At 37.5% G+C, this 23,571-nt stretch overlaps 1 protein-coding gene across 2 annotated transcripts in view; it reads left to right on the forward strand.

Moving 5' to 3' along the window:
* The first annotated feature begins 31 nt into the window (after positions 1-31).
* The window catches only part of HOOK1 (hook microtubule tethering protein 1), a 64,853-nt gene continuing 41,313 nt past the window's right edge, over positions 32-23,571 (forward strand). Inside the window, exons 1-6 of one of the 2 annotated variants that reach the window (XM_024756228.1) lie at positions 145-226; positions 7,085-7,131; positions 7,327-7,412; positions 14,277-14,349; positions 17,385-17,435; positions 18,765-18,897. In XM_024756228.1, coding sequence (XP_024611996.1) covers positions 7,390-7,412; positions 14,277-14,349; positions 17,385-17,435; positions 18,765-18,897 — 280 coding nt within the window. In that variant the 5' untranslated portion in view covers positions 145-226; positions 7,085-7,131; positions 7,327-7,389. Of the gene's footprint in view, positions 227-7,084; positions 7,132-7,326; positions 7,413-14,276; positions 14,350-17,384; positions 17,436-18,764; positions 18,898-23,571 lie in introns of both variants that reach the window. The other variant, XM_024756227.1, reaches the window with a different exon arrangement.

Raw genomic sequence — 23,571 nt, forward strand, 5'->3', positions numbered from 1 at the left:
GGCGGCGGCGGCAGCGCGAGGCTTCGCGCGTGAGCGGCGCGGTCGCTGGGCCTGGCTACCGAGCTTTCCTGACGGGCGAGCAGGTCCTCGACACCGGCGCCTGGCGGAGCGCGGGGAGGAGGAGGTTTTGGTGTCAGCGGTGTAGTTGACGGCAGTCCCGGCCATGGAAGAGACGCAGCCGCTTCCGCAGTCCGAGCTGCCACTGTGCGACAGCCTCATCATCTGGGTGAGTACCAGGGGGCGAGGGGGGCCGGGAGACCGCGGAGAGGTCCTGGGGGCTGCCTGGTCACTGGCACCTCTCAGGTTAGCCTGCGGAGCAGCGGGGACCACCTGCGCCGTAGCGGGGGCCACCTGCGCCCCGGACTCCGCGCATTGCCCTCCGCGCCTCCCGTCGCCCTTGACCGCGAGAGTGCCACCTGCGGGTCGCGGGGCAGGTGTGCGTCCGTGAGTGAGTGTGCGTGTGTTTATGTCTTTGAGGGCGGGGGAAGGGTAAAGGGAGCTCTGGGGGGCGGGACGGAGGAGGCTTGTCTTACCGCCCTGGTCGTGCTCCGAACAGCTGTGGCGGGAGCCAAGCGTCCATCCCTTTACTCCCCGCTCTCCCATTTTTTGCCCCTGCCCTGCGCCCAAGCCCTAGACTTTCTGGGCCACCGACACCCTTGCCTTCCGTCTGCTGAACAGTCTTACCATAGTGACCTTTGTGCCACTTGGGAGTGAAGACCCCCGCTGAAACCTCCCTCCCACTGCAAGCACCTTCCTCTACTTGGACACAGGTGACCAAGAGGTGGTTTTAGTTAGTGGATCATTGCTTCTCCCTGACCCCAGGACATCCATGTTTGTAGAAGCCGCTTGGAAGAGATGTTTCCACGTATTTCCTGCGTGGATCAGAAGATATGTTAGGGATGGGGGCTTGTATTCCCTTTTTCTCACTGGTTCCCCTCCCCTTCCAATGGACAAGCATTTTCCTTAAAGAAAAGAACGTGGCATTTTCATTTGCACTTTATCCGCGCTTAGTATTTCTGTTAATTTGTTGGGTTTGGACGGGCAGGATCTGTCCGCACTATTTCCGCCAGCAAAACAATGTCTCTGTCACCTTTTGGAGGTGCTCAGCTATCAGAGAGCTGACATTCAGGTGTGGCTTCTAACCCACATTGGGCAAGGTTGATGCTCGATGGTCCACAAGGTGCTGTCAGTGATGCTCATCCCTAAACCAGTTGTTTAGTTTTGTGTAGGGGACTGTGTGCAGAATGGAATGTAAACAGACTGGATTAGGAGGCGGTAATTGGTTGATGAAATTCCCTGTCTATCTCTCAATGCATGTAATTCAAAAGAATGAGAAATTAGGGAAGGTTTCTGACAATGTGTGAAGTTTATTGGAAATAACCATAATGTAAAGCAACCTTTACACTTTGAAGGTTAACAGCTTTTGCTTTAAGTAGAATGCAAGCATCTGGAGTTTCTGAGTTAAAAGCAATTAGCAAAGTGTTCATCTGTATTTTCACTTAAAAGAAGTATTGGGAGTGCTTCCCTGGTGGCGCAGTGGATGAGAGTCCGCCTACCGATGCAGGGGACACGGGTTCGTGTCCCGGTCCGGGAAGATCCCACATGCCGCGGAAAGGCTGGGCCCGTGAGCCATGGCCGCTGAGCCTGCGCGTCCAGAGCCTGTGCTCCGCAACGGGAGGGGCCGCAACAGTGAGAGGCCCGCGTACCGCAAAAAAAAAAAAAAAAAGAAGTATTGGGATTTAGATACCATGTTTAAGGCTGTCATGAAACAAGACAACATTACTTCTAATGATGTGTTCTATTAAACAAGTGACTAATTAAAGGGTGTATCCTAATCTGTTGCATTGTTGCTCTAAACATGACTTACCTAGTAAACTTAGTCTTTATGATGTCATTGACTTCCATGAGAGTTGGTGGTGAAGTATAGGATTTTCTTGAATTGTATTTCAAAATTTAAAATATTTTGTGACTGTATCCATTGTTTTAATCAGTATTAATAAATAGTGAAGTTCCTACTTTGTATAAGACACTGAGGAAGAGAGATATCAAGCATAATCAAAGAATTTTCAGTTTTAATTGATGTGGTAGGCAGAGCTGTGTATTTTTTATAATGGAAGGCAAAATTCCTTAAATACTGTAAAAATATTGTTTATTTATATTTACTTTTATTTTTCTGGCTGCACCATGTGGCATGTTGAATCTTAGTTCCCCCGCACAAGGGATCGAACCCGTGCCCCCTGCATTGGGAGCACAGTCTTAAGCACTGGACCGCCAGGGAAGTCCCATGTAAAAATATTATTTATAATAATAAGGAAAGATAAGGAATCATAGGTGACAGAGTATAACTGGTTGTTTGCTTCTCCAGTTCTCTCTCAGGCTGCTGAAACACTATGGAGAAAATGGAATTAACGTGCAGACTGTTGCCTCTCAAATGCTGCTACAGCCAAATTCTCCTGTTCCCGTATACTGCCCAGCTTTATGATTAAGAAGAACCACACAGTTCCTCTCTTACTTCTCCTTGCAAACCTTTATCAGTACCCTGTTTGAGCCCCAAACCTTCTCCCCATCAGGAAAACGACCTCCTCCTTATCTTTGGCTCTGGCTCTAGATCCACCTCTTTCACCTCTTGTAAAACTTTGCTCTGTCATTTATCCCCTTTTGGTATTTATTTTTTTCCTCTCCATTAGCTCTTTCCTCTCTACATGTAAACTTGCTCAAATCTTCCCTCTCTTAAAAAGAAAAAGAGCCATCACTCCCTATTAAAGCTACACTGTATTCTCCCTCTTCCTTCACAGTCATATTTCTTGTATTTTTAAGTACTCATCCTTTATACTTCTTGAGCTTCTATTTACTCCTCAGCCCATTGCACTTGAGCTCTTTTCTCTAAGGCCTTCACGTACTGGGATTGGCAGACTGGGAACTATTATATTATCCTTATCTTAATTGATGGCTCCTTTGTGAAATTATCTTCTGCCTTAGTTTCTTAGGTTCCTGCCTCTAGGCTTTTCTTTACCTCTCTGGATGATTCCCAGTGAACTTTGCTGTTCGTCAGCTACTGCATAGTTGGTCTTACCTCACCTCCCCAACTTTCTGAAAACTGGTCTCATGCCACACTCCTCCGTGCCCACCATGCTGTGTTGACTTTCTGTTTCTTGAAGTCAAGCTCTTTTTTTTTTTTTTTAATGCATCAGGGCTTTTTAACTTCTCTTCCCTCTTCCTAAAATATCCTCCTTCTGGTTCTTCCAATGGCTGGCTGACTTCTCACCATTCAGTTCCTGGGTCTCTTGTCATCTTTCAGAGACAGTCTGTGACAGTGAGTGACCTACCTGTCTCCTACTCCTATCCCATTGTAACCTGTTAACCCCTTTTTGTTGTGTCTGTAACACTTAACATTTTCTGAAGTCATCTCGTTTGCACTTTGGGGTCAGAGCTCTTGTCTGACCTGTTTTCTGCTTTATTCCCAGAAACAAAAACTGACTAGGATCTGCAGTACAACATTGAATCAAAGTGATGATAGTAAATATCCTTGTCTTGGTCCTGACATCAGAAACTAGTATTTCACCGTTCGTTATTCACCACTAAGTATATAGGTTTTTGTAGATACCTAGGATAAATTTTTAACTATTTCCTAGAGGATTGATGAATTTCAACAAGTAGAAATCAAGAGAAATGAGTTTTCCAGACACAGGGAAGAACTTCTAGCAGTAATGTAATAGTCTTCTTTGAGGATAGATTGAAAGAAGGTAATGGAAGACACCTTTGTCATGATATCCCTGGACTCTTAATGAATGTGCTCCCTGCCAAGCTAAGTAATGTTACGTGTTGAGGGGAAGTTGTAGGAGATATAAGATTAAAAAAACGTTATGATGGGACTTCCCTGGTGGCGCAGTGGTTGAGAGTCCGCCTGCCAATGCAGGGGACGCGGGTTTGTGCCCCGGTCCGGGAAGATCCCACATGCCGTGGAGCGGCTGAGCCCGTTAGCCATGGCCGCTGAGCCTGCGCGTCCGGAGCCTGTGCTCCGCAACGGGAGAGGCCACAACAGTGAGAGGCCCGCGTACCACAAAAAAAAAAAAAAACCCGTTATAATGGACGTGAGAAGATAGCTGGTAGTAAACTGTGTTCTTTCAGTACTGGACATTGTTCTAGGACAATAGAACCATCCTTAACAGAGAGGTCATCAAAAAAAGTTGGTTAGGTGAAGAGATGCCTGTTTTGGCAGTTCTTTAAAAGTTATATTTTATGATTTGGAGCTCACCTTAAAATAATTAGTTCTTAGAAATGTTATACTGCTACTCAGCAAAAAATTGAGGGCTGAAGGATAAATTTGGGCATCATTTACATGGTAGAGAGAGTTTGAAGTACGTGTGTGAAGATAAATTTAATTCTGCCTTTTGGCTCTGTGACATTTGAAAATTTTAAATCTTTGGACTTTAATTTCTTCAATAAAATTAGAGTGCTGGACCAGGCTTTCCTTAATGGTTTACTTGGTTCTTTCATTCTTTGCCTTCAACATGCCGGTGAAGGAAAAACTAATACCGAATGTATGCCCAAGTTACAAAAAAGAAAAAAAAAGGCTGAATCATTTTTATGAAGATCTTAAAACTCAGAGCAGTGATTCTCTTTCTGAAATGAGCAGCTGACGGAAGAGAATTTGAGAATAATTTGAGAATAGAGTTGACCCAAAGTTGAGTTTTTGTTGGGTGTCAGTGGTGAAAACCCCTTTTCTTCCTTGATTTCTTTGACGTTTATATTGAAGCAGTTCAGGAACAGCATTTCCACATTTCTGATTGTTTGCTTTATTTAAAAATAAAGAAGAAAGTAAGATGCTATTTGCCAGAGCACTGTGTTTAGTGATGGAAGCCCTGTTTGTCCTTTTTGGGTCACTCACCAAAAGACTTTTGCATCTTCACCTCTATGAAGAGTAGTCTGAAAGGGTACATTTTCTTTTGTCCCACTGCTGTGGCTTCACTCCCCTCACTGAGCTTTATAATTTATTCACACTTCTTGGTTATAAAGTCTTTCAATTTAGCCAAATGAAGTGACGTTCTCTGTTATCTAATTTATTTTGCAACTAGTTTAAGAGCTTCCAAGAAATACTTTTCATGGCTGTAAAAAGAAGAAATTGATCTTAATCTGGGCGTGGTGGGCCATGAGGCACTCAGTGTATTTACTCCTTTTACATATTTCTTTACTATTTTGCCTAATATTCTGTGTCTCATGAAATTGCCTTCTTAAAATCACTAATCATATCCATTTTGTAGAAACTTAATGATGTAATGTGTAAGTAGGAAGGGTTGAGAAGTGGGAGCCACATTTTACCTGAACGTATATGATTATCTTCCTTTTAAAGATGCCCTAAACCCTGGGGTTTTTCTTCCTTGTACATCCACCCAACTGCAAAATCCTTCTTATTTTATAATTTAAATATTCCATGAATTCACGCTGTCCTGTTAGTCAGCATTACCCTAACTAATCTTAGCATTCCATGTTGTCAAAAAGACCATTGCAGGAGCCTTCTAACTGAGCAAGCATAAAGCTACTCTCTCCCATTCTCTGTGTCACTCTTGCTACTATCCAAAACATACTAAAGATGTCTCTTCCTTGTTACTCTTTAGTGATTCTTCATCACCCAGAGCAATGGTTCTAAAGAACTGATGTACATAAGAATCACTTGGGGATTTTCTGATTTAGTTTGTCTGGAGATTCTGTTACATATTGTTCTTAGATGCCACACTTTGAGAAACCCTGACTCATAGCTAATGTGCTAACAGCTGTTGAGTTTGTACCACGTGCCAGGCACTGATCTGAGTACACTGTGTTTGCTAATTTATTTAATTCTCACAACCAACTTGTGAGGTAGAAACTATTCTACTGTTTCCCCATGATATAGATAATACCATTAAGGATAATTCCAAGTTTCTTGCCATGACCCCGAGTTCTGACGCATGCCTGTTTTTTACCCCCTTGGTTGTCTCCCTTAACAACTGAACATGCAGAGAAATCCAGCAATACTGAACTGCATGTTACCTAAAAATACCATGTCTTTTCTTGTACTTGTGCTTTTATCATGTTGCTATTTCCTGAAGTTTCCTTCCCCTGGCCCTTTCTTTACTCAGGATCATCCATTGGAATCATCTCTAAGAAGTCTTTAATAAATAAGTCTTTAAGAAGTCTTTAATAAATACAAGCCCTAATTAGGTTAGTTTGGAACATTTTGTGCATACTGCAGTCATGAGACTAGAAGTGACATCTTTTGCAAATGATTTGTGTCTTTTTCTCCTCTCCTTAACTCTGGATTGAAGCTACTTGAGAGTGAAAACCTGGTGTTTTTCCCTTGTAACTCCTTCCTATACTACAGTGCCCTACGTAGAGTAGAAGCTCAGTAAAGTATCTTTATCTTTGTGCTTTGAAAGTAACTGTGGCTAGATTTACGTAGTTTGTGTCATTCTTCCACTTTGTATAAGGATAATGGAGACAGATTTGTAGAATCTCAAAATACAACAACCACTAAAGGTGTATTATGGTGGTAAACTAAGGAATTATAATTGAATAGTAAAGGAGATGAATATGTGAGGGAATAGAGAATCATAGTGTATTTAATTTAAGATATTTATGGATTGAGATTAGATTTCGAGAAAGTATATAATCCATTGAGCTCTGTTGCAATTTGCTTTAAAAAAATTCCTCTATCTTGTATTTGCTTATTAGGAAGAGTTGCCACTGTTTCACTTCTATTTTTAAAATGTACATGAATGTTTAATACACAGAGATTTGAAAAGTTAGTAGCATCTAAAGCCAAACTAGATAGATACAACTTGGCGTGATTGGTGGGCCCTGGACTGTTCATGCTCTAAGGGTAACTGTTGGTAACAGGCAGAAGTCCTGCCTTATTTAGAGCTTATTGATTAACTAGGTAGTTTTAGACTTGACATTTCTAGCTTTTGTTTTCCTACCAAATGATATGAGTGAAATTTTAACTTGCAGATGTTAGGTTATCTTAAAATTCTTTTCCTGATGTTATTCTCCTAAAAATTGACAAAACACAGACTATTACTATCTTAAGAGTTCTACACGTGTTTTTCAGAAATTCTGAAGTACTTCATACATGACATCAATACGTTTGACTATTAGGTATGGTAATGATTTTATGAAATGTTAAGTATTCTTATAAAAATATAACAGTCATAGAAACATATGAGTATAATTTCATTTGTTTGGCAGGGTCTATTTAAACAAAACAGTTTTCTTTCTAGTGTTCATTCATGTATATAAATTGAGGGGGGAGGGGAGTAAAGCAGTTAAATAACTTGCTGTATGTCATTTTAGCTGCAGACGTTCAATACTGCTGCACCTTGTCAGGATGTGAAACAGCTGACTAATGGAGTTGCCATGGCACAAGTTCTTCATCAAATGTAAGTAGTGTTCCACACTCTTCCTGAAATAATTGTAAACCCAATTTCAAGGAAGAAAATTTAGACTTGTATTCTAAAGGTTATTGAAACTTTATCCTTTCCAGTGATGACAGGTATATTTTGCCAAGGCATTCTTGCATGTAAGGAACAAAAAATTTTACCACCTGATTATTTCTTGCTTGTTCATAGAGATACATCTTAATTAAATGAGCAATCAGGGTTCTTATCTAGTCAAGAGATGTTAATTTTAAACTTGTTCTGGTCATGTTCACAAGTTATAGTTACTGAGAAAGAAATAGGTTAAATGAGTGATATAATTTCTTATACTGTAATGTTTCCTTCAGTTATTCTGTTGTCATCTTAAGATATCAATACATGGAGATTATTATTTTTGAGATAATTGAAGCAGGAAATACTGGATTTGGAAAAAATATTAATTTAAAATCTATATTGAATTAATAATCATAACTGTATGAATCCACCAATAATGAAATGTTGTGTAAATGACATTTTAAGTCACAGATGCTGGGTACCTTAACCAATAAAGTGATTCTGTTTGGGTTGGGCCCCTTTTATATAATTATACAATATCAAAAGTTCCTAAATCCATTATTTCGTAATTTTTGCCAAACATTGTATAAGGATTAGGGTTATAATATCTACAATATGAGTTGTACTCTTCTGTACAGGGCCTATTCTGTAGTCATAATTTTTTTTAAATTAATTAATTAATTAATTTTTTTTGGCTGTGTTGGCTCTTTGTTGCTGTGCCCGGGCTTCCTCTAGTTGCGGCAAGCAGGGGCTACTGTTTGTTGCGGTGCGCGGGCTTCTCATTGTCATGGCTTCTCTTGTTGCAGAACATGGGCTCTAGGCACACGGGCTTCAATAGTTGTGGCACATGGGCTCAGTAGTTGTGGCGCATGGGCTTAGTTACTCCACGGCATGTGGGATCTTCCCCAGCCAGGGCTCAAACCCGTGTCCCCTGCATTGGCAGGTGGATTCTTAACCACTGTGCCACCTGGGAAGCCCTGTGGTCATAATTTATTAGTTAATAGTCATACCGATTTTGTATTAGCTTACTTTCATGGTAATATATCTTCAATGACACCAGACTCCTATTTCTGCTACATGGTTTTATATATCAGAAATTATTTAATTATTGCCATCATTTTGTAAAGGTTTTTTATGATTGACATTGAAAAACTCTGTAGATGGATTAGAAAAAATTCTTTACCACTCTTAGAAAAACAACTTCAAACAATATCATAATCTTAGTTACTTGGAATCTTCAAAATGTTCTAATTTGAATAGACAGATTTTATGGTTAACTCAAGATTAACACTTTAAAAGATAAATTTAGTATGTTAACATTTTTTTTTGGCAGTCATTCTAAAATATGCCTTACTCCCCTGCTTTCTTAAAAATGTTTCTTAATTATTTATTTATACCCTAATTGGTTTCAAAGTGATTTAATTGGTCAGAACTAAGAATTCTGAATATGGTCCTTTCTTGATGATTTGGGAAAGTCGTCATTATTTTTTGTCATTAGAACATACGACCTGGCCTTTTCTCATTCTTGTGCGTGTTGGTGTAGACGCAGCTACGTTGTTTTGGTATAGGTGTAAGGCCGGTGAGCATTCACTCACTTCAACAGTGCCATCCAAAGATGTCATTTATATGTACTGAAGTGTCTTTAATAGCTTTACACCACAACAGAGTAGATGAGACCTGTTTTTACTATTATATGGTGATACATATGGCTCTTTGACCTCCTGTATGCTAGCACTGTACCTGATGTTTAGAGTAGGGTCAGGTCAATTTTAGTTAAACCGTATCCTTTATCACCAACTCATTCTTACATAATGTGTTGGATTCTGTTTTTACTGCTGATCCTCTGTCTCTCTGATTTTTCTTTTTTTATTCTCTCTTTTGTCTCTTACTGTCTTCTAATAGCTTTTCTGCAGGAATAATAAAATAGCCAACCAATCAGAAAGCTCTCATTCTTCATAAAACAAATGACAGTGACCTAAAATTGGGCCTAAACCCCTTTTTTGTTTCATTTGTCTGTTTTTGCATGTACTTAGATGTCTACACCTCTTTATAGTATAAGAGCCAATTTAAATTTATTTTTCTTTTTGAACCCCCTTCCTCTTCTGTAAGCTTTTCAGAAGTCTGGATCCAGACAGTGAAACTTATAGCATACATTTTCCCCTAGTTGGGTCAGTTTATAATATTCCTGCTAAAAAAAGCAAATTTTACCTTATTTCTTTGAACACTTCAAAGCACTTTATATATGTTCCAATTTATTATGTATTGCGTTGATGGCTGTTGTGACTCACATCAAAGTTGTTACTGAAAATGAGAAGGAAAAATTTGCTTTTTAAGGAAGTAGCAAAATCTAATGAATAATTCTTTCATTAGTTACCTGAGGCAGGTATGCTTCTAAATAATAAAATCTTAAAAATCAATTCCCAGGGCTTCCCTGGTGGCGCAGTGGTTGAGAGTCTGCCTGCCACTGCAGGGGACACAGGTTCGTGCCCCGGTCTGGGAAGATCCCACATGCCACGGAGCGGCTGGGCCCATGAGCCATGGCCGCTGAGCCTGTGCGTCCGGAGCCTGTGCTCCGCAACGGGAGAGGCCACGACAGTGAGAGGCCCGCGTACCGCAAAAAAAAAAAAAAAAAAAAGAATCAATTCCCAAAGTATATGACTTAGACATGGTGAGCCATGGAATTGTTGCTAGGATTCTACAGTTCTTTAATTGTTTTCTTAAGTCTTAATACATAATATGTATCTCTTTTTTAAATGCAGAAACTGTTGTTATTTTAAAGACACGTGAGGGGAAAATTATAACTACAACTGTATTCATTTCCCATGGTTTCCATAACAGTGCCACAGATTAGGTGGCTTAAAACAACAAAAATTTGTTCTTTAAGAGTTCAGGAGGTTAGAAGTCCTATATCAAGGTATTGGATGAACCGTGCTCCCTTCAAAACCTCTAGGTCAGGATCCTGCTTTGCTGTTTCTAGTCCTTGGTAGCCCCAGGCATCCCTTAGTTTGAGGCATCATAACTTCAATCTTTGTTTCCGTCTTCACACGGCTGTCTTCCCTCTGTGTCTCTTCTCCTCTTAGAAGGACACCAGTCATAATGGATTAGGGTCCACCCTAATTTAGTGTGACCTCATCTTAACTTGATTACATCTGCAAAGACACTATTTCCGAATAAGGTTACATTCACAGGTAGCGGGGGTTAAGCCTTGAACACATCTTTTTTGGGGACATAATTCAACCCATAACAGCTATAAATAGTGTATGCTACTTTTTAGCTTTGTCACTTTAAGCACCAGATAATTTCTCTGTTTTTTTCTATTGTCTTTGACTAGACATTTTCATGAGAGGGAGAAGAATGAGACAGAATGTAGAATATCCAGAGACCTCAAGATCATGTACTTACTTGTTCATTCATTCAGCAGATATTTGAGCATTTAAAATAATAAATCATGAAAGCCAACATATGAGTATTTACTAAATGTAAGACATTGTTCTATACCCTGTACATATGGTATTTCATTTAATATTTATTACTGTTTTGTGAGGTAGGCATTATTTTTATCCTCAGTTTATAGGTGAGGAAACAGAGGTTTATAAAGGTGAAATGACTTCAGTAAGTCAAATAATGAGTAAAATTGCAAAGCCCATATTTTTATCACTTTGGCCTGACTCAAGCCAGTGCCCTCAGTGAACTGTAATCATTTCAGCCGAGTATGTTGAACCCCTCCTGATAGACTTTTACTTTGGAGTCTTAATAAATGAGAGGCCAGATGTGCATGTCCAAAGTACAGATCACAATTTGATGTGCTAAGCACACAAGGCCTTTTGATTATTTATGAAGAATGGTGTCAGGGCGTCCACTGAAGCAACACAGCTATGTTGTGTCTAGTAACCAGTAGGTGTTAATTACTACCTATGTTTAGTTGGTAGAATTGTGAAGACAAATACCATGGGTGGAGTTAAAAAATAATCCTGTAGTGTTTCTTACTTAGTTTTATTAGAAAACAGTTAAGATCACATTTCACTTCCTTATTCTTGTGTTCCCTTCTTATTTGGTGTCTCTTAAGTTTCATTGAAGTTCTGGGAAATACTAGAAAAAAGGAGCTAATTGTTGGGGCCAAGAGTCTAGTTAAAGCATGTAGATGTGGCAGTGCAAAAACGTAAAAGAAGGATATGTCCTGAATGTTCTGAGATTGGATATAAAGTTTAATAGTGGAAAAGATTGGCTGCAATTATAATTGTTTGAGAAGGATGGATTTGTTTATAAGAGAACAAGAGTTAGATTTCTATGGAGAAGTTAGAAAGTATTTCTCAGTTAGGGTATTATGGACTGAATGTTTGTGTCCCTTTAAAATTCCTGTTGAAGCCCAAACCCCCAGTTTAACTATATTGGAGATGGGGTCTATACAGAAGTAATTAAAGTTAAATGAGGTCATAAAAGTGGGGAGACATGATCCAGTAGGATTGAACTCCTTATAAGAAGACAATTCAGAGAGCTCACTCTCTGTCTATAAACATACAAAAAAGAGGTCATGTGAGCACACAGCAAGACGGTAGCAACTAGAGATCTCAGAATGAAACCTACCTTGCTAGCCTCTTGATTTTGGACTTCCAACCTCCAGAACTGTGAGGAATAAATTTCTGTTGTTTAAGCCATCTAGTGGTATTTTGCTGTAGCAGCCTGAGCATACTCTAAGACATAGGGCTAAAGCTGATTTGAGATGGGAAGGAAGACAAGTAGGAATGCAAGGCAAAAGGAGGAAGCACTGGAAGAGGTTATCTCTAGATCCATTTTCTAAAGCTAATTACAATGGAATTATAGAATTATAGAATCATATATGAAGATTTTTTTTTAGGGTCAGAAGACAAGTGTAGTAGGTAGTCAGGGTTCTCCAAAGAAATAGAACCAATAAGATATGTATATATATGCATGTGTATATGCACACACACACACACACACACACACACACACACACACACACAGGATGAGAGAGAAATTTAAGAATTGGCTCACGTGATTTTGCAGGCTGGCAACTCCAAAACCCACAGAGTAGGTAGACCAGCAGGCTGGAGATCTAGGGAGGAGTTGATGTTGCAGCTAGAGTTGACAGGCAGTCTACTGGCAGAATTTACTCTTTCTCAGGGGAGGTGAGTCATTTTCTTAAGGCCTTCAGCTGATTGGATGAGGCCCAACTACATTATGGAGGGTAATTAGCTTTACTCAGAGTCTACTGATTTACATGTTAATCTCATCTAAAATACATCTTCACTACAACATCCAAGCATGTTTGACCAAATATATGGGTACTGGGGCCCTGCCAAATTGACACATAAAATTAACCATTGCAATTGGCATACCTCTTCAACTTAAACTGATGTCAAAAGAAAGTAAATTTACTTTGAGAGTTTTGACTCATTAACTAAATAAATTTAGTCTTTTCAGGTAAATACCTGGTTAGAAATATACCATTTACACACTTAGCCAAGTTATTTTGGTAATTATAGCCTTAGCATCTGAGAAAAGTCGAAAATAATTAACATTAATTTGCTCAAAAGAAAATGGTTACAAATTCCAAAGAATGAATTGAAAATGGTGAAGCCATTTCTGGTTACTGTAGTCAGAAGTGACATCTGTTTTAGCACATCTGAGGCAGAATGATTGCTGAAAAACTAGGCACTGTTTTCAGCTTTGCATCTTTAAATTCAGGATACCGCCTTGGAAATAACCTCTTTAATTTCTACCCTCACTTTAGTTGGCTTATCTGTAAAGTAAAAATTTAGGTAAGACCTCTTCTAGTACTAACATTCTGTAATTTCTTGGTGTTTGTTTACTCCTTAAAGCATTTATCACATTCTCCTTTGAGTATAGTTATTTGTGCTCTTTACTTTCTCCCTTTATTAGATATTTCTCTAAGAGGATAATAAATTATTCATCTTCATTTTACTCTTACTCACAGCAAGCATCCAAGTATTTGTTTAGAATGTAATCTATTGGGCTTCCCTGGTGGCGCAGTGGTTGAGAGTCCACCTGCCGATGCAGGGGATACGTGTTCGTGCCCCGGTCCAGGAGGATCCCACATGCTGCGGAGCGGCTGGGCCCGTGAGCCATGGCCGCTGAGCCTGCGCCTCCGGAGCCTGTGCTCCGCAACGGGAGAGGCCACAACAGTGAGAGGCCAGCGTACCGCAAAAAAAAAAAAAAAAAAAAGAATATAATCTATTATTGTAGTTCACTATTTATAATCGGGTGTTATTCTTCAAGGCCTTATTGAATACATAAAAATTTGATATAGCAGTTCTTTGTCTTGGCCTTCAATGTCAATATCGGACTTAATACTAAACTTTGCCATGTACTAGTGTCACTTGGGGAAAATTATTGTCTTATTCTCAGTTCACTGAGGAGTAAGATTGGGGATAATGGATGCTTTGCCAAGTTACTATGATATTTAAATGAAGTAATATGAAAAAACATCAAGCACAGTGCTTGATACATAGTAGACACGTTAAAATGTTTTCCTTTTTTTTCCCTTTAGGATTGGGACTTTTACATCTACCTACCAGGGTGCCTAGTATGAGATATTTAGTAAATGTTTGTTAAATTGAAGATGTTAATGACTTAATTAATTTACTATGAGAAATTCCAAAAGAAACCCTTAGGAATAACAAAAAGTTCAGTGGGTTCATTTTAAATAATATTTACTATTCTTATTAAGGACAGGCTTTAAGATGGAAAATAACTTTGAATCTGTTGATTAAATTTGGTATTTTTCATGAAATAAAATCATTTTAATGTTCAACATTTGTATTTTTGTTGTAGTGACGTAGCTTGGTTCAATGAATCTTGGTTAAGCCAAATTAAAGAGGATATCGGTGACAACTGGCGAATAAAGGTATGTAGAATGAATGCTAGAAGTACTTGATCCAAACAGTGGTCTGAAATTAGCACTAAGCTCAACTAAATCTTATTTTTTAAATTAACTGAAGGATACATTTTATTGTGTATAGTTTGAGTTTTGACACTTATGTATGTTCTTATACCATCATAGTTAGATATAGAACGTTTCCATTAAGCAAAAACAGGAACATATGCCCCTTCCCAGTTAATCCTCACTCTTGACTTGGCCCTGGGTGGCCACAGGTCTGCTTTCAGTCAGTATAGGTTTAATTTCTGGAGCTCCATATAAATGGAATCAGATATTATGAACTCTTTGGTATTCTTTTACTCATGTATTGTTTTTGAGACTCATCCATGTTGCCTGTATTAGTAGTTATTTCTTTTTTTTTGCTGAGTAGTATTTCATTACACTGATTTACCACAATTTGCTTAGCCATTCACCTGTTGATGGATGTTGCATTGTTTCTGTTCTTCTCTAATATTGGTAATTTATGTCTTTTATATTTTCTTCCTTGATAAATCTGGCTTGATGTTTTTCAATTAAAAAAAATGTTTTTTGAAAAGAACTAGCTTTTGTTTTCTGGATTTCCTGTCTCTTCTTTGTTATTTCCTTTCTTCTTAACATCTGCTCTTTTTCTTGCTTCTTAAGGTGAAAGCTTAAGTCATCAGCTTTAAGCACTTTTCCCTAGTAGTAAGCATTGCCTTAGCCACATCCCACACATTTTAACATACTGTGTTCTTATTTTCATTTAGATCAAAATATTTGGTAATTTCCCTTCTGATTTTTCTTTTGACCCCTGGGTAGATTAGAAGTAGGTATTTCAAATTCTAAATATTTGAGGATTTTCTACATATCTTTCTTTTATTTATTAATTTCTAATTTAATTCCATTTTGTTTTGAGAACATACTCTGAATTCTTTTACATTTACTAAGACTTATTTTATGACCTAATATATGGTCTGTCTTGGTGAATATTCCATGTGCACTTGAAAACAACATGTATTTTACAGTCCTACAAATATGGATTATTACAGCTTTGTTGATAGTACTGTTTACTTTTATATCTTTATTGATTTTCTGTCTGATTATTCTATCAGTTAAGGGGGGAGGAGTCCTCAGATCTCTAATGATGATTGTGGATTTGTCAATTTCTCCTTTCAATTCTAATTTTTTAATCATGTAATTTGAATCTGTGTTATTTGGTTTATATACATTAATTTTTTATGTCTTCTTGTTGAATGAATCTACTTATCATTATAAAATGACTTATTTTTATCCCTGGTAATATTTCTTTTTTGGAAGTCTACTTTGTCTGATACTGATGTACCACTCCTGTTTTTTAAAGATTATTTTTGCCTATTATATCTTTTTCTCTTCTTTAGTCTCTCTGTGTATTTATATTGAAAGTGATGTAGTCACCTAATAGTTAGGTCTTGCTTTTTTATCCATTGACAATCTCTTTATTTTGTTCTTTTTTTTAAAAAAAAATATTTATTTTCTTATATTCCTCTTATTTAAATCCTTGAACTTTTTTTTTTTTTTTTTAATTTTTGGCTGCGCTGGGTCTTCATTGCTGCGCGTGGGCTTTCTCTAGTTGCGGCGAGCGGGGGCTACTCTTCGTTGCGGTGCGCGGACTTCTCATTGCGGTGGCTTCTCTTGTTGCGGAGCACAGGCTCTAGGCACGCGGGCTCTAGAGCACAGGCTCAGTAGTTGTGGCGCACGGGCTTAGTTGCTCTGCGACATGTAGGATCTTCCCGGACCAGGGCTTGAACCTGTGTCCCTTGCATTGGTGGGCGGATTCTTAACCACTGTGCCACCAGGGAAGCCCCCCTTGAACATTTTTAAACAAACAGTTTTAACTTTTTTATCTTCTAATTCTTTCATCTCTCATTTTAGGCTTGTTTCTATTGACTGAGTTTTCTCCTAATTATAGTTCACATACTCCTGCTTCTTCACATGTGTAGTAATTTTTTATTGGACGCTAGACAGTGTGAATTTTATTATTGAGTGCTGGGTTTTTTGTATTCCTTTAAAGAGTGTTGGACTTTGTTCTTACAGGCAGTTAAGATACTTGTGAATCAGTTTGATCTTTTCAGGGTTTGGGGGGATGGAAGGCAGATCTAGAGTTATTTTTTCCTCTATGGCTAGGTTAGACTCACTACTAAGCTGTTACCTTTTGGGGGTTTTTAGTGAATGCTTGTCTGTATTAGCATAGTCATGATCTCTTCACTCTGACTGGTGGGAATTTCAGCAGTTTCCGGCCCTGTGCAATCTTCAAGGAATTGTTCAGTTTATAGTTCCCTAGATTGTTGTTTCCTTGGAAATTATTTTTGTTTAATCTCATTGAGTTTCACCCATGCACATGCAAATTAGTATTCAGCCAAAGAGTCAAAGGGACTACTATGGAGATTTCTTTCCAAAGCTCTCACCTCTTCATTTATCTGCCCTGCAAATCCCAACTACCTCGACCTTCCTGAACTTCTGATGTCTATCTTCTCAACTCCACAAGAACATCAGGCTTTGTTTTGTTTCCACCTCCCTGTGCCATGGTATGAAAATTGCCTCTAGAGAGAAGTCTTAGACTAGTGTAGGGCTCATCTTTTTTGTTTTCCTTCTCTTAGAAATTAGAGTTCTATATTGTCTTTTGGCTAAAGCTTGAAAACAATATTCCTTGTATTTTATCCTGTTTTCTAGTTGTTTGTGGTGGAGAGTAAGTCTAGATCCAGTTACTCACTCATGACTGAAGGTGGACATGCTCATAGCTAAATCTTTTAAGTTGGTACTTGAGTTTGTTGTGGCTCACTCTAAATACAATCACTCTAGTTCAACTATCTAAGGAAGAAGACGTTTTTTCTATAATCAAACTCTGAATAAAGCTTTGATGTTTAAAAATCATGTATTTGTATTTATAGAACTCTAATATATGTTTTTGTTGTCATTTTTATCAGGAAGTTTTTATTGTATTTCACCCTGACATATATTTTATTTCATTGTTAATATTAAATAATTTATTTTTTTTCCTCCATTAGGCTAGTAATTTAAAGAAGGTACTTCAAGGAATTATGGGTTATTACAGTGAGGTATGAAAATCATTTGACTTTGTTTAAATATAAAATACTCTGATAATTATATTGACACTGAAAAATGACTTGGCTTTTTGTTTATAACATTTTACTGGTATATAATTCATAATTGAAATATATTATGATTTTTCCATTTTTAGAACACTCGAATTTTGTTAACGTAAAGGGGCTAAAAAGTAATATATTGATTTGTAAAATAATGTTTCTATATTGATACTCTTTAAGTTGATTTTTTCTCAAATAAAATTACTTTCATCTTTATATAATTTGATTTTATGCAGTGCTATAAAGTAGACCTTATAACTAAATTAAAGTACTTTTCTATTTAAAGCGTTGTTTTGATATTTCTTTCCAATGTAAATAACAGCAAAGACATACTATGAAATTATGCTTGTGCAAGTGAATTGGGAAAAAATGCAAAATAAAAGTAGTATTAAAGTCACATTAGATAATGCATTATTCAAGTGATTTGTTTTTCTTATTCAGCATCTTAAGAAGTTCTCTAGCAGGATTATTTGATATAAGAAAGTTTATTGCTTAATGTGTAAAAGTTTTTGGTTTGGTTTTGCCATTAAAGAATTTTGTTTTTACTTTTTAAAGTTTTCATACAATTGCACTTGTAGTTTCTTCCAAAATATTCCAGAACTAAAATTTTTCAATTCATTAATGCCTAAAACTCATTTTGAAGTTTTTTGGTTTTTTTTAATGGCAAGAATACTTTTTAGTTTCTTGTAAAAAACAATCTTGGGAATTCCCTGGCAGTCCAGTGGTTAGGACGTGGCACTTTCTCTCCCAGGGCCTGAGTTCAATCTCTGGTCAGGGAATTAAGATCCTGCAAGCTGCATGGCACAGCCAAAGAAAAAAGAAAAAAGCAATCTTAAAAAAAAAGATAGAGCCAGGAAAGATTAATCCATTAGATTTGTTGTTCATTTGGTTTATTTTATGGTTCTCTATTCATTGAATATGTATCAAAATATTATGAATTTTCTTTGACTTAAGTCTGTTTATTTTTTTATGGAAAGGCATATGTTTTATCATAATAGATCAGGCCAGGGGCTTCTTAAACAATTCCTCTCTCTGACAGTGGGGTAAAGGATATTTGTTATAAAACCATTTTAGTTGCTTTTGGTTGGTTCTCAAAATTTTGGGAGGTTGCTTGAACTTTACTAACTGGTTTTAGTCAGTAATTGTGGGTTTATCATTTGTTAATTTATCTGAGTCTTTTCGTGAACCTATTTATAATTTATTTTCCTTGCAATAATTCAATGTAGTCAATTCTCTGTAGCCTACATAAATGAGTGATCTAATTTATTTTCAACACTGCAGTTTTTGGGACAACAGATTTCTGAAGAACTTATCCCTGATTTAAACCAAATAACTGAATGTTCAGATTCTGTGGAGCTTGGGAGGTTGCTCCAGCTTATTTTAGGTTGTGCTGTCAACTGTGAAAAGAAGCAAGGTAAGTGAATTTCAATCATTTGAGGATATCTACTTTCTAGAGACAACCTACATTGCTATAGGAAATTGCATAAAAATGTACTATTGTAGATTGGTGGAAAGCACACTGAAATGTAAGCCAGAAGATCTGAATTCGAGCACAGCTCTGCAATTAAAAAGCTATAAATCTTCAGTATCCTAACTGTACCTAGATTCTGAGATTCGTATTCAGTGGCTAACTAAAATGTACTTTAATTAGGTTAATTTAATCTATGCTTAGGACTTAGTGGATATTCAATAAAAATTGTACTTATTTATTTGATACATTATCTCTTTAACATGTGAGAGACAGAACCTTAGGTTGATTCAGATTTTCATAAATGATTATGCAGCTACTTCCAGGCTTCTTCAGATGATATTCTGCTCTTTTTAGAAGAATGCTTCCAAAGTATCCTCCAGATAAAGATAAGCAGTCTGACGATATAAATGGAATTGGTGTGCTATATTGGTATATATGAACACAGTGATCCATATCCTGCTGAGTACAAAAAGAACATTTTTGGTTGAATGTAATGAATAAAATGTGAACTGAACAGACCAAGGTCTACTTCCTTGAGGGGCTTGCATCAGTCTGGGTGATGACATTTTATTTTATTTTTTTGCGGTGTGCAGGCGTCTCACTGTTGTGGCCTCTCCCGTTGTGGAGCACAGGCTCCAGACGCGCAGGCTCAGCGGCCATGGCTTACGGGCCCAGCCGCTCCGCGGCATGTGGCATCTTCCTGGACCGGGACATGAACCTGTGTCCCCTGCAGTGGCAGGCAGACTCTCAACCACTGCACCACCAGGGAAGCCCTGGATGATGACATTTTTGATGCTGATGTTTTTTGCATGCTCATCCAAAATTGGCCTTAGGACATCACCTTCATAAAAGAATGTTGGGTGCTGAAGTTGGTAAAACATTTTAAGTCAGAACCTTAGAAAACACATTCAGTGTTATCTAACTAATGAAGAGAACATATGAGACAAGATAAATTCAGTAAGAATCAATTCAGGAAGGAGAAAAATGAAACACATGAGATCAGCTATAGTTTATCATAAAAAAGGGTTTGGGTACCAGAAAACTTTCATATTAGTCCATCTCTATTATTAACTGGCTGTTTTTTTTCTAGGGCAAGTCAGTACTTCTCCATAGGCTTTTATTTCTCATAGATAATGTCAAAGGTCTCAATGTTTCTGTTGTTTTGTTTTGTTTTTTTTAATGAAAGTAAGAAATGTTTTCTTATGGAAAGTTAAAACTTCTATATATTTTTAACTACAAATTGACAAATAGTAATTCTTTTATGAATTAGCAAGTTTCTATTACCGTGATCCTTTTTATTTTTCTATTTAATGCTTTGTTTCTATTTCAGTTACTGGTTATTTATAACATCTTTTTGCTTAACTTTAGCATGTTTGTTGGTTTTAATAGTCTTTTTCAGAGAACCAACTTTGGGCTTTGATTCATTTTGTTTGTACTATTTAATATCTATTCTGTTATCTCATTGCTTCTATTGTGAATTAATCAGTTCTTTCTATTCGAAGCTATAATTGATGTTTTAAGCTATAATTTTCTCTTAAGTTTTGTTGCCTCCTATAAATATTGATATAATATGTAGTATTTTCATAATTTAGTTCTAAGCATTACTTAGCAATTTTGACCTCAGATTTTTAAAAGGAGGCTCAATTCCTGGGTATATAAATAAAAGTTTAGCAAGTAATAAATATAAAGAAATAGTTTAATTTTCATTATTTTGAAAGGATTATCTAATTGGGTTTGGAGGTATGTGTCTGGGGTCTCAATTTTTAGGAGTGAGCAGATAAATGGAAAAAAAACTTGTAGTAATTTAATTAAAATGTAAAACCAAAACACATCCATAATATAAACCACCTTCCACATATTTATACTTTTCAGTGAGAATTGATTTTCAAAATGATTCAAAGGTATTGCAGCAGTCTTGAAAGGATTAACTAATTTGGTTAACAGTACCCTGTTTATCTTGGTGTGGAAAGAGAAAAATTTTATGATGCTTTCAGTAGACTTGAAACACTCCATTATCCAACAAATCCAGTTAAAAGAAATCATTCCATTGCTTGTGCCTCATCTAGTTAATTCTTCCCCCTCCAACACACACACACACCCATAGAATTTAGTGGTCGGGTGCATACCAGAATCTCTCAGAATTTTTTTCCAGTACTTGGCTTCACAAATAAAAGAGAGATTTAGAGAACTTTTAGAAGTTTTCCAGAGTATCATTAAAACAATAAAAGCATTAGAAAATAATAAATCCTTAAAACTTTTGGAAAATTGTTTTAGGTGGAGAACATACAGTTGCTGTCGATCTAAACCTGCAAATACAGGAAAAACTCTCATGATTCATCACTTCTAATTGTGACAGAATCAACTTATTGCGCTCCCACGTGTGTGTGTGTGTGTGTGTGTGTATGTGTGTGTGTTAAGGTATAAGGATCTCCTTAAGGTGAAACTTGGTGAATGTCGAGCAGGTGTTTGCAGGAAGCTGTATAAGTCTCTTCATTGAAAACCTTCCTGAAATGAACTAAGTAGGTGATAAATGAAACTTTCTGAGCTTAGATCTTAAGAGTTCACTGAATACAGGCATACCTTGTTTTATTGAGCTCTGCTTTATTGTGTTTTTCAAAATTGAAGGTTTGTGGTAACCCTATGTCCAACAAATCTATTAGCACCACTTTTCCAACAGCATTTGCTCACTTCATGTCTCTGTGTCACATTTTTGTAATTCTCACAATATTTCAAACTTTTTCATTATTATTATATTTGTTATGGTGATCTGTGATCAGTGCTTTTTGGTGTTACTATTGTAATTGTTTTTTTTTTAATTAATTAATTTATTTTTGGCTGTGTTGGGTCTTCGTTTCTGTGCGAGGGCTTTCTCTAGTTGTGGCGAACAGGGGCCACTCTTCATTGTGACGCGCAGGCCTCTCACTGTTGTGGCCTCTCTTGTTGCGGAGCACAGGCTCCAGACACGCAGGCTCAGTAGTTGTGGCTCACGGGCCCAGTTGCTTTGCGGCACGTGGGATCTCCCTGGACCAGGGCTCGTACCCATGTCCCCTGCATTGGCAGGCAGATTCTCAACAACTGCACCACCAAGGAAGTCCTATTGTAATTGTTTTGAGGCACGATGAACTGCACCCATAGTAACATGGTAAACTTAATCAGTAAATGTTATAAATGTTGTATGTGTTCTGACCGCTCCACCAACCAGCCATTTCCCCATCTCTCTCCCTTCCTCAGGCCTCCCTACTCCCTGATACACAGCAATATTGAAAGTAGGCCAGTTAATAACCCTGCAGTGGCCTCTACGTGTTCAAGTGAAAGGAAGGCTCCCACATCTCTTACTTTAAATCAAAAGCTAGAAATGATTAAGCTTAGTGAGGAAGGTATGCTGAAAGACAAGAGGGGCCAAGATCTAGGCCTCTTCCACCAAACAACCAAATTGTGAGTATGAAGAAAAAGTTCTTGAAGGAGATTAAAAGTGCTGCTTCAGTGAACACACCGATGATATGAAAGCTTAAGTCTTATTGTTTATAGGGAGAACATTTTAGTGGTCTGGATGGAAGATCAAACCAGCCACAACATTCCCTTCAGCCAAAGCCTAATCTAGAGCAAGGCTCTAACTTCAATCTTGTGAAGCCTGAGAGAGATGAGGACACCGCAGAAGAAAAGTTTGAAGCTAGCAGAGGTTGGTTCATGAGGTTTAAGGAAAGCCATCTCCAGAACATAAAAGTACAAGGTGAAGCAGCAGGTACTGATGTAGAAGCTACAGCAAGTTATCTAGAAGATGTAGCTAAGATAATTAATGAAGGCCACTATATTAAACATATTTTCAGTATAGACAAAACAGCCTTTTATTGGAAGAAGATGCCATCTAGGACTTTCATAGGTAGCTAGGAAAAGTCAATGCCTGGCTTTGAAGGACAGGCTGACTCTCTTGCTAATGTAGATGGTGACAGAGTTGAAGCCTGTGCTCATTTGTCATTCTGGAAATCCTAGGACCTTAAGAACTATGCTAAATCTAATCTGCCTGTGTTATAAATGGAACAACAAAGGCTGGGTGACAGCACATCTGTTTACAACATGGTTTACTGACTATTTTAAGCCCACTGTTGAGACCTACTTCTCACAAAAAAAGACATTCCTTTCAAACATTACTGCTCATTGACAAAGTACCTGGTCACTCAAGAGCTTTGATGGAGATGTTTAACAAAATTAATGTTGTTTTCATGCCTGCTAACAAAACATCTATTCTGCAACCCATGGATCAAGAAGTAATTTTGACTTTTAAGTCTTGCTATTTAAGAAATACATTTTGTAAGGCTATAACTGCCATAAATAGTGATTCCTCTGATGGATCTGGTTTTCAAAGTACATTGAAAACTTTCTGGAAAAGATTTACTATTGTAGATACCATTAAGAACATAGGTGATAAGAGGGTTCCCTTTTCTCCACACCCTCTCCAGCATTTATTGTTTGTAGACTTTTTGATGATGGCCATTCTGGCTAGTGGGAGGTGATATTCATTGTGGTTTTGATTTGCATTTCTCTAATAATTAGTGATGTTGAGCATCTTTGCTTGTGCTTTTTGGCCATCTGTATGTCTTTTTTTTGAGAAATGTCTAT

The sequence above is a fragment of the Neophocaena asiaeorientalis genome, unplaced genomic scaffold, assembly GCF_003031525.2.
Source record: "Neophocaena asiaeorientalis asiaeorientalis breed wild unplaced genomic scaffold, Neophocaena_asiaeorientalis_V1.1 scaffold205, whole genome shotgun sequence".
In the NCBI taxonomy this organism is placed as follows: Eukaryota; Metazoa; Chordata; class Mammalia; order Artiodactyla; family Phocoenidae; genus Neophocaena; species Neophocaena asiaeorientalis.